Here is a 12,444-nt window from a genome sequence, read left to right on the forward strand (position 1 = left end):
AGAAATTTAAAAAAAAATAAAAAATTTTAAAATTAAAAAAAAAAATATCAGATGGTGGATAGGGACAGGAAAAAGTTCACTGGAACAGGTTCAAAGACTACAAAACAAAAAGTCTGTTTCAGTAAACAAGGAGGAAGCTTCAATTTTGACCTTAGTTGGTTAGTTTTAAGAAGTTCATATGGAGAGAGGGGGGAATAGATAAGCTGAATGGAGGCCTATATGACTAATAAAAATACATAACAGGCAAAACTGCATGCAAAAATACTCATAACAGATGACAGAAATCCCAGAGATTAAGAAATACAGAGAGTCAGCAGAGTCAAAAGATTTTCACCAGAGATAGCAGTATCTCCAAGGCATTGCAAATGGTATTAGGAACTGAGAAAATGGATACTGGGAGTCAGCCAGGACCATGAATTGTCAGAAGGGTTTGGAACCATATGAGAAGAACAAAAAATAGTGCTTAAAGGGAACTGATAAGCTGATAGAGGAAAGTAAAAAGGAATAAAGGAAGTAAGGGCAGAAAAAAAGTCCCCAAGATTAACAAAATAGAAGTTTTACAAAGTCCTATTCCTGGAGAGAGAGAGAGACAGAGAGAACAAAAATGTTTAAAAAGTTCAAATACTTAGCACAGAAAAGGAACTTGGATAACACAGTGCATAGAGAGACCAATTCAGTTGTGTAGCTGATCTGGCACATGATATACAGTTCAAATGAGAAACAGCACCAAGGTAGCTAAGAGTTGGATGGTTATCCATATGGAAACTGAAAGGTGAGAAGTTATGAATGGAAGAAAGTTGCAAGTCAAAGGCAGACAGAGAGATGCGAATAGGTAGAGTTTCTTTCTTTCTAACAACATTAGAAAGACAGACAGAAGGAAATTCTTTCATTAAATAAATAGAGAAATAAATAGGAGCAGGAAGAACACAGAACACAACAGCACAGAAGCACCAAATTCTTTGACCCAAATTCAAAACAGATATTGTTGGAGGTAACAGTCTCCACAGAAAGGACTAGAGACGAGGCAGCATTAATAAACAAGGGAACGAAGCTCTGTGGGGTGGAGGGAACAGCAGAAGGTAAAAAGACAACCTCTAGGTATTTTGAGACTGGTAACCAGGAACATCAAGAAAATAAAAGGAAGACCAAATAATGGAGGAGATGAGAAGTTTTGCACCTGAAGGAAAAAGAGAAGTGACTGGAATGACACAAATTGAACCAAAGGCAGATGTAATTTAAGGGAAGAATTAAAGGACATTACACCAAAGGGTAATTCAGACATAGGTTGATATAAGAACATAAAAAGCATCAGAAAACAGAGAGATAAACAAGCACCAATAAAGCAATCAAAAATCACAAGAGATTCATATATTCTGAAACTTCTGTTACCTGAAGCTGTTAGGCATATACTCTCTCTGACATATATTAACAAACTACATTGATAAGGATGATTTGGTCTGACATAGTTATACTAGGAAAGATTTAATCCCCCGAAGCTTATACTGCATGCCAAGTCCATATAAGCTGTACTGGTCAAGATATTTTATATTTGTACACTCTGTAACTATACTAAAAGTTCATGCCAACATACACTAATAAATCTTTTGTAATGTAGAACTGGTCTAATCTGAGTCCTATTCTCCCAGGAATTTTAATCATATTTATGGATCGTTTGCCAGAATAGCATACTGATTGCTTAATTCTTCCCAAGATACAGTACACAAGGGAGTAAATAACATCAGTGGTCAAGTGTTCTTATGCATCCTTGGATATAGAGAGGCCTGGGTTCTTGCACAGGAGTGTTAGAGGTTTTTTAAAGAAGCCTGTTTAGTTATTTTAAGTGTACTTATTCTTTTCCAAGCCCAACACCACATGCTAGTACGTGTGATATTTAACTTTACCAACAATTATTTTCAAGTAGATTTCTGAAGGTAAAGGACTGTAAACAGAATGAGGCCAGCTATTGTATTTTAAACCAGACATATCCCTTAACTAATTTACTTTACAGGATCCCTGCTGCCCAGCTCTGTACAGAAGCAGCTGCCATAAGTGTCCAAAGCCAGAGAGTTTGAATCTTGTTTGTTGTGACTTGAATAAACAGCATAAGAGATTCATCAGTTCACCTGGAAAAGAAAGGTGCTATTCTTTACATTCCTCTATTAAATTAGAGATTTACAGGTGTGTACAGTGTGGCCAAGCGAAGACAGGAAAATTAAAAGGAAATTAAACTAGAAATTGATAATGACACTTTTATGAACATAAAAGGAGGCCCATGAGGGAAACAAAAGTCTTAGCAATTACCAGTGAAATTTGTTTATAGCTGATGATACAGACGTTGCTTAAAACGTATATTTAATCCTTGTCTCTGCAATTGCAAATGATGCTAAAAAGGAAACACTTTAACAGTTCTAATCTGCTGAAGCAGGTAAGAAACAGACTCAGAGCATGTCTCACTTCTGTGCCAAGGTTGCTGTTACTGTAGATGTTCGGGACACAAGGCAGTGCTAGTAACTACTTTTGACAGCACAAATTACATCTTTCACTGACTTCCACAGCAAGTATGCGTGTTTGCATTAGAAGTTAGATTGTTGAGAAATTTCAGCACATCCTTACCCTACAAAATAGAAAACCACTCAGGAAAGAGGAGGAGGAGAGCAGAAGGCAGACTGGGCAATAACCAAGCCCAATGAGTCACTGCAAGACTCACTAACAGCAATGAGAAATTCACTGATGACTATGTGCAGAAGGACTGGTGACAGTACACTGAGATCTAGCAGAGGATCAAGTCTGCCCAAGGCAACAAGGCAACCACATTCCCAGAGAAAGAGGTCTTCACTTCCATCTGGAAGAAAAGAATGCCAGCACAGCTTTTCACTGTCACATGGTTCACATTTCATACGTTAGGTAAACTTTACTGGCAATATCCAGACACTGCCACTAAATCCTATGCCCTGGTAATCTAAGACATGGTATTTTTGCCATGTATTAGCACAACTACCATAATGTGTATTCTAAAGACAAGATCAAGTCACAGTTATCAGTACTCACAGCTAGGCCTATACTTGTCACGTGGAATCTAAGCACCTAGGAATAATCTTCAGCAACACAGTAAAAAATCACTGTATTACTGTCACTGTTATTAAACTATCATTTTGTATTTTTCATATGTACTAGATTTTTCTATTGATCATTCAATGTACTTCATTAAAAATATTACATGGCAGGCAACACTGAGGTAACACCAACCAACCTCAACTTTCTTATATACTAACAGTTGTCTAAACTTAAATTTCAGGTTGTGATGTGCACAATCACAATCACATGAACAAAGTCTAGAATTCTATATTTACCAAAATTTATTCCTGAAACAGGACTACAAAAGTTAGAGAAACAACGGGAAGGAAAAACAGGAAAGAGAAGTCTGATCGTTATTTTCCAAGTTTAAAGTATTTCAGATAACCTTAGCAGAAAAATAGGAAATAAAATATATTTTAAAATATATTAAATATATTTTAAAAATTAACTAGTGTGACATCAGGTGGTATAACTGACCTGCATGGCTAATTCTCAAACAGAAACCCCCTTAGAGTATAACTCATCCCCTCACATTATAAGCTTGACATCAAGTCTCCACCATGCCAATTCCTATCTCCAAACAGACTCCACACCTAAATGGACTTGCTCAATTGCAGCTGCCCTTACTAACGCAAGGACAAGGTATTTCTCAATTGCTCCACTTGCAGGATTCAGACAAATGTGACACTGCCTTTCCTGGAATATTTTAATCACAGGATTGTGATACAAAACTGATACTGCTTTTGTTAGAATACTTTTAATTGCGTTAAATGTGGATACAAACCATATGGGTATGATTCCTTGCACGTATTTTAATGACTCTGCATGCCTGCATAAAATCTTTAATAAAGAGAATTTAAACCAGTGAACTCATTATGCCATCAGGAGAGAAACGGATGAATTTTAAATCTCTGCAGGCTCCTACATACATTTTTGTTTCATTTAAGCAGCCTGGAGAAAAGAGGGAAGCTATTATAAAAACGAGCAAGTTTTTACAATACCTCAAACACTCCCTCATGTTGCTTAATGCCTGTTTTACAGTTTCAATTCAATGCACCAAATTGAATATTTTTTATCACTTGATCATTGCTGCATTACTTGAGATCATTTGAGAGTTCTGAGCACACTCCAAATTTCCACCAGAAATTAACAAATCGTTTTTCACAAGTTGACTAAAAACACAACCTTTGAATCACTAGAGTTCTTGTTCCATTTAGTTTACTCTTTTTTCAATTATTTATATCATACCAGATGATCTTCTTTTATTCAGTTACTTTAAAATTTGCTTAGCTCAAAATATTAGTCTAACCTTTCCTTTTAGGATTTATTCTCTGTTTATATCAATTGGTATCGGAGGATGTATATTCCATATAAGACATTCCAAAATAACATGAGGTTTCATCACTAAAACAACTTCTATGAATTAAGCAAAGCTATTTTCAAAGCTTTTCTTCTCCATAAGATTACCAACAAACATTAGCATTTATGATTTTCTGTACAGTCAGTCCTCATTTTTCAAGGATTTCTGTCCAAATTTTTCATAAATAACTGACTAGTTAATAGACAATCCAAATTTCCTTACCAGATAATGTGATTCTGCCCCCCTACTCAGCCCTGTTGTGACATAACTGGAGAGCTGTGTGCAGTTCTGGATTCCCTTCTTACATGAACAACACTGACATACCAGAGTAAGCCCAATAAACGGCCACAAAGGTCACAGAAGGAGAGGCTGAGAGTGCTGGGACTGTTCTAGCCTAGAAAAGAGAAGGCTCAGAAGTGTCTTAACAGAACATACAAACTACTTCACTGGAGACAATGCAGAGAAGGCTTAGCCAGACTTTTTTTAGTGGTTCCCAGTGACAGGGCAAGACCAAATGGGTACAAATTAAAATATGAGAAGTATAACTTAACCATAAGAAAAAACTTGGTCCCCTCAATAATAAGGGAATAGTTGTATTTCCCCACCTTATCACCAGTCACATCTTGTAATCTCTTGCTAGTATATACATTGCTTAAATGATTCAGGAAAGCGGTTTTAGGGTCACACTGAAATCAGTATGGCACAATGAAAAGCAGGATGTAGTTTACTCTGTGGTTTATATTGATTCTACTAATGAAGCAATCTATTGGAATTTACCAGAATTATGGTTCAGCTTCTACTTAAAGATATTCTAATGATAGCCAAGCCACTGACCACAATAGTGTAACAGCACTCATGTTAATGGGTTTTTTTTAATTAATAATATTTTTTGAAAAGTTAAGTAAAGCAAAATAAATATGGCTTCCAAGGAAACAAAAACCAACATGAACAAGTCAAATTATTTATAAGGTTCATTACAGGATGGGGGAGTGAGAAGAGAATGATGCGGGGGGGAGAGACAGAGAATGAGCCACAGCTGAGATTGTTTCTTCTCTCAAAAAGGGTACTCTAAGTAATGCATAATCATTCTCTTTCACTGCATTAATACCATCAACTTCCCTACTACTTCCTCTTACGTGGTTCCACCTCCACAGGAATTGATTGGGACTAATTGTGACTCTTCTAAATTTTTTTAACAGATTACTGTGGCATTATTGCTGTGATTTGTTCATATTTTCATACTGCATCTTGGAAAAACTTCTTTAAAAAATCTTCATTCAGAATGACTGTGTGGTGATATTCTTGGAACACCAAATAGAGTGGAACATTCTTGGAATTATGTATTTTGTGACCATGTAGTTAGCTGTTACATATTTATCCTGTTACTTTATGTTTTAAACCTTTCTGACATGCTTATACTAAGCCTTCCCTAATTCTGGTCATTAGGCCCACTGGGTAGGTATATGAATTAAAGTACTGAACAAGAAGAATTTCGCCAAAGAAGAGGCTCATCTCTTAGGAAGGAGACTAATGTAGGACAAAAAGTCTTGAATTCCTTTCACTCACTCTGAAAGTACTTTTTCTTCCAGTATTGTTTTGACATTTGCTAATGTTTGGTCATGATCTCCCATTTGTCCTAGTGTTGCCATTTCCTTAAAAAGTGGCACTATAACTGGCACTATAACCTACAAAAAAAGGTCAGTAGTGTGGAATCAGAATGGCAATCAGTAACAAGTAAAAGCACTACCCAACTGTGTATGTGCATGAGTGTGAGCCCTCATGTTTAGAACTGGTAAATGACACGAGTATTTGGCTTCTTGCCCAACTTGTTAGTTAACACTGTTCCTAAAACAGTGTTTCTGTATAAGATCTTTATCATAGAGTCCTGTAAATAGCAATGTTTAAAGATAGTGAAACACATACTCATGGATGTGTATTCATTGCACTCAGTCAAGGGAAAAGAATTCTTTAGTTAGAGAGATCCTTCCTTACACAGCATTCTTTAAATACTGACAGTAGCAATCAACTTGAAGAGGGATGATACAGTTTTAAAGAAGGTACAAAAAAGTCTTCCTGTTAAGTTGATACTAACACACTGCCACTGCATTCAATGGCTCCAAATTTGTGCAATATGTCCAAGTATCTGTTAGTATCTTTTAAACATGTCTTTTTTGGGGGGTGGGAGTTGAGAGTTAAACAAGCAAAACAGTTCGTAGTTTTACATTTTCAGGTCACTTCAGTCCAATTCCCTGCTCTCATGTGTCCATCTTGCTGCAATTTCTTTTCTTACAAAAGAACTTCACTCCCTTAATACATTCTTTAGGGTAGTCCATCCAAATGAACAAGGGCCTATAATGGGACTATGTTCTTTGAACGAAAAAACACATTCAAACTCACTTGCAATAGTCAGTAACAGTGTTGTTTCAAAATGGAATGACCTAAACACAAATCTCCTCAAGCAAGCATTTTTCATCAATTCATTTTCCTCTGTAGATACAGTTTCTATCATCGACAGGCTGCAATGGATGTCTACTACACTACTGGAGATTATTATCAATGATACATTTCAAAGCCATCCACAGAATGCAGTTTGCAGAACTAAAATAAACTATTAAACAGAGTCCAGGATAAGCACGACCTACTGCTGTAGCTTCCTGATGTAAAATTCCACAGAGATCTAATCATTTTAAATAAACAAAGAGGGAACAACTTCAAAATACAGCTAAGTCAAGATTTTAAATTGAATAAGGAAAACAAATAAGCTGGGGGGAGGGTTGGTCCTATTAAAAGGTCCAGAAATACCCTGCAAAGCACCAAAATACCATGAAACCAATACTTTCAGGAATTTAATTCCAATGCCAAGAAACAGAATGTACTTACTGTGACTAATACATTAAAATACTGAAAATAAATTCTAAGAGATTAAAAGGATCTTGTAGCAAGTGAAAGGTATAGTTAAATCATTCCAAACTTAATCAAGCTTAAGAGCAGGGCAGTCTTTACCCATTATTAATAAGAATGTAAGATGGATAAAGTAGACTGGGAAACTGTAAATTATGGTCAGTACAAGTAACACAACACTTTTTACAAATATGTTTTCAATTAAAATTGAAAGCTATTTTTACTGAAGAAATTTGCTGCACAGTCTTGATTTTCATCTCCTGTGGTCTCCCACACTCATATGGTTCCAGCAAAATGTTATCAAATGGGGGGAAAACCGGAATATAGTTCTAAATGCAAAATCAAATCCATGATTACATGTTTATATTTCTAGGTGGATATATGAAAATATTTTCAGATCTTGATCTCTAATCCTGTGCTTTGGGGTTAGAAAATATTGCTCACCCCTGCTAATCTGCTGTCCAGTTACACATGAAAATTGTTGCTCCATAAAGGTAAAGCAAGTGACAGAAAAATTGCACACTACTTCCAGGCTTCAGCTGAGCTTTTAAAACACATGGCCAAACATGTTGCCATGGAAATGTTCTGCAAATACATGTAGAATTTCTTAAGATGGAGCTGAATATCTTCTTTTAAAATAAATTCTTCTACAGTTTCAAATAGAATTGTTCTATGATGTATTCCCTTGAATACATCATACTATCTAATATCCCTTGAATACATCCACTATCTAATGTTTATAACACCTAAAGTGGTAACAGTATCTCCAGATCCATTTTGTGTTGTATACATGAAATTAGGCCACTACCTTCCTATATGAAATACCCATATACGTGTTTTCTTTTATGTACTCTGACTTTCCTATCCATCACCTCTATACATTAGCAGATCCACAAGTATCAGCCTTGCAGTGAAGTTGGCAACAGTTAAAAACAAAAAGGATGAGACATGCTTCAGTAAAATGAATTCAGGTTTAAACAACATTCTAAATTTTTAAGTCATTAATCTTCTCTTTTATAACCCTTTAGTATTTGTATGCATCACGGAGTGTAATAATTAAAAAGAGGAGAGTTATCTTGCCAAAGTTTCACTGTTATGTTCAGTGAGCTATTTTTAAAACTGATTTGAAATGAAGCAAAAAGAAAAAATCTACTGCTGCAAAATGAAGCAAGATCTGTGCCTGCAGAATAGCTCAGTCCTGTTACACAATGTGATACGTTGTTTTAAATAACCTGCTACTGTAGGTAAACACTTGCCTTATACTGCATTCCATATGACAAACAAACACATTCACAATAGCTTTTGTGTGCCATGTAAAGATAAAGCAAAATCAAAATGGAATACAATCTTGTCATTTTACTTTACAGCAAAGGTATAACCTTTTAACATGAATCAGTTAAAAGAAAACATATTCAGAATAAAAACAGGTTGAAAATATATATGGTATAAATTTACACTGTTCAAATAGGAATTAACAACACATTAGAATTCCAAGATATACATTGCTCTGCTTATGTAAACAGTCTACCCTATAAATCCTGCAACAAATCCAACATGAAGCAATTACACAGACAAAGAGATTGCAAATGACCTAAAACTGTAAAACAAAGCCTGTGTTAGAAATATTAGTATAAACTATGAGGTCATACCTGATGGCTTAGGGACTGTAATGTCTCACCGGTTCCAAGCTGCATGACCTTTCTATTTCCAGAGACCCCCAAAAATTGCATTTCCTGTCTTACAAAAGTACATCACAGACCCGTCTATCTTTCAAAATCTTCTGGGCTAGTGAAGAAAGCCTTAACAGCCATTCTGTCCATCAGTAAGTGCTGGAGTCATTACCCTCAAGATATCAGATCTTAAATATAGTTTCCTCCGTGCGATTACAGACATCCAGTAGTCAAGGAGGCTGACACAGCTATATCACTGATGCTGCTAATGCCATCTGAAAACAGTAAGCTTACTGCTTAAAGCAATCCTGCATCATCCAAACAGAACAAGCCACATCCTTCAACTCCTCACTTGCGTTTTTTATAAAACCTAGCACTGCCATTATAGATTTAGCTTTTGTCTGTGGTCAGCTAAAGGAGAAATTAGATATTATGCAACCAGCTTTGCATTAACAAAAGAAAAACGGCAGATGAAGTGACATATCGAGGTTATCAAATTTTGCTTGCATGACCACTCCTCAGCAAGCACTGTCACCATTCAGAAGAAGTATCACAATCTGATTCAAAGGAAAATCAACAGAAATAAATTATAAACAATTCACAGGCAGCAAGGTATTTTAATACCTCTGCAGTACTGAAACAGCTATTTTATGCAGCTTCATGAATCCTAGTCCCTATTAAAAACATAGCTTGCCTAAGTATTTTTAGTGTTTATTTTCAATAAATTGCATGATCACTGCATTGTTTCCATTACTCCCTACTAGCAGCCAGAAAACAGCATGACTTGAAAACATGCCAGTATTATGACAGGAAAAATGTGGTTTGATATCAAACAAAACAATCATGCATGGATTTTTTCTGATATGAGAGACCTTTCAAGCGAACAAATGTACAGTATAGTCCTTAATAATATTTAAATTAAGACTAAAAATTAAAACCTGGAATTTTTATTAAAAAAAACATATATGATGAAAGTGAAAATTATTGTTATAAATCATTACTTGTATTTACCATTGCTAATATTATGGCAAAAAACTTATGCAAACAAAACAATCACTTCACAGAACTAAGATGAAACAGTGTCACCAAACTGGTAAAAGTCATCATTTAGTAATTCCTCCAAATTCCAGACCCACAGAAAAATTACTTGTGTTCACATAGTGAAAAAGTAATGTTGAAATCCATATCCTTAAACACGCAGGAACTTTACCTCAACACATATTGAAATACCTTGCTACCAATTGAATTTTACTTATAGGTAAAACCTGGAGGAAAAATCTCTTCCTTAATTTAACTTCAGCTTGCTCCAAGTGTTATTCAAATGAATTTGGATATCCCTCTTTACTTAGAAACATACACAGAAGCTGAAAGCAGAAGGAAATTATTCTAAATTAATTCACCCAGATCCTATCCTGTTAGTTTAAAATTATTATTATTACACAGTTGCAGTAACTGTCCCTTTGTGTAACTGAAGAGTTTATCAAATTTAGCTTATAGTTACTCACATTATGGCACTGGCAAAAGCAAACTGGTCTCATCCATGAATACTTCCCTTTAGAAGGAGACACTACCTGCTAATAGATTTTAACTGAGTTCACTTTATACAGTGTGTAGCTGCTTCAACATAAGGACGTTACATCTACAGAGAAAGGGAACTCTGTCGGCCACACACTGGTACAGAGTCTCCAGCAAATGTCCGGTAGCAGAGCTAGTCAGAGAAATCTAGGAGGCTTTAAAGTGCAGCAGAGAACTAGATCAGGCCTGATTTGATGCTGCTTTTTATATTTTCCACGAGATTTAATCCTGATGTCCAACAACCTGACACTGTCTTTTTACTGCTGCTGACAGCGGCAGTCAGGGAGCCACTTTCGAACATTTTGAATGTTCTTGAAAGCTGCCACTTTTGAACTAGTTCCTGATTAACTCATTAATTCACTTTCAACCTAGAAACTATAACTAAATCTACTGGCACAAAAATAAATACATATGCAAAAGGAGACAAAAGGTCCTTCAAAAATCAAAGAAGAGCGCTGCAGCAGTAAATGAAAGAGAAAATAGCATTCCCCACATCAGTATGAAATACGAGTATCTCCAAAGGTAATATTTTTATTTCCAAAGGTAATTTACAAAAGTAATAATAATACAGCAGCCCTAAATACTAAGTTACTTACTCAGTAGCTATTTACAAGGGAAGTAAGGGAATACAACCTCGCATCTCTAAGCTGCTGGCAACCACTTCCAAGTCCCCCAAAGCCACCAAGTTAGGATATGAAGGCCAATAAGATGGTAAGAAGTGATATATCAGAAACATATGTTGCCAAGCCACCTTTCATAAATACCATGTAGGCTCTCCCTGTGCAAACCTTATGCTACATGATGATTTCAAAGAGTGAAAAACACAAAGCTAGGAGCTATAACCACAGCTGTCAGAAACATCACTTAAGAATTTCTGCTCACAAAGAGTACCTCATCTTTTCTCCAGCTGAACATTTGAAGAATTCAAGAACTAGCAAAACACAAGGCAGAAGACTATTGTCCTGAGTTAGGTTAAGATCTCAATACAAATTGGAAATGCACTCAGAAATATACTATTATTTCTTCATGCATATTATCCCAGCTAGGAATACTTTCACTGAAGTTATTTCACGTTTTTCCTCATGTCAATACAATTACTATTTTGCAGAAGAGAAAACTTCAACATTTCTTTAGCAATGTTAAAAGAGACAGAGTATAAATACAGTACCATTTTTATAAAGTATAGATATTTATTCTGAGATGTTAAAGGAAAAATCTGGTAACCCATTACCTTTACAGTATCAACAAGTATAACTTTATGCCATACAAAAGCATTGCTCCCTACAGTTTGCATTTATTTAATTTTTATTCACAGGAAAAAAAGGAAGAATAAAAAAAGACAAACGCAAATTCAGAGTTCCTGTGAATTATGCAAGGTGAAATAATGGTCACTTTGAATCTATCACAAATCAGCTTCATATCAAATAGAACTGACCTAAGCTGTGAGGGAGCAAACACCTGAAGCTCTGTCACTCAGCTTTTTAAAGTCATCTTTGCTAGTACTAATGACCAGGAAAGAGAACATTTGAGATTAGTGCAAGGTATTACGGACTGTAAAAGTAAGGTGACATGTGCTGTACCAAAAGAGATGGAAGAATACTAATGCATATTCCTCAGCAGCATTTTGGGAGATTAATTTTACCGTATATGTTTTTTATAAATGACCAGAGCATAAGTAGTATAAATCATACTCAAAAAATCAGTCTGGGTTGTTCAAAAATTTCTGATATTGGAAAGCACTGCTATTATATGAGGAATGGAACACTACCAGGAAGACATGGACTACCTCTAGGATCACAAAAATAAAACTGAGGTAAAATTTAACAGTGCAAAATGAAAATACGTGAACTCATAGATTATTAA

General features: G+C 35.5%; 1 protein-coding gene across 10 annotated transcripts in view; it reads right to left on the reverse strand.

The window, feature by feature from the left end:
- Positions 1 to 12,444, reverse strand: part of SLC4A10 (solute carrier family 4 member 10) — a 152,558-nt gene that overhangs the window by 109,071 nt on the left and 31,043 nt on the right. For 5 of the 10 annotated variants that reach the window (XR_003526648.1, XM_027637326.1, XM_027637325.1 and 2 more), the window contains exon 1: positions 8,986 to 9,351. The exons of 2 other annotated variants lie outside the window; for them this stretch is intronic. Coding sequence is in view for 5 of the 8 variants with exons in the window: in XM_027637326.1 (XP_027493127.1) it covers positions 8,986 to 9,066 (81 nt within the window). In the remaining 3 variants the exon portion in view is untranslated. Of the gene's footprint in view, positions 1 to 8,985; positions 9,353 to 12,444 lie in introns of those variants that run through there. 3 more of the 10 variants (XM_027637332.1, XM_027637328.1, XR_003526649.1) reach the window with 2 other exon arrangements.

The sequence above is a fragment of the Corapipo altera genome, unplaced genomic scaffold (genome assembly GCF_003945725.1).
Source record: "Corapipo altera isolate COAL_440 unplaced genomic scaffold, ASM394572v1 45, whole genome shotgun sequence".
Lineage (NCBI taxonomy): Eukaryota > Metazoa > Chordata > Aves > Passeriformes > Pipridae > Corapipo > Corapipo altera.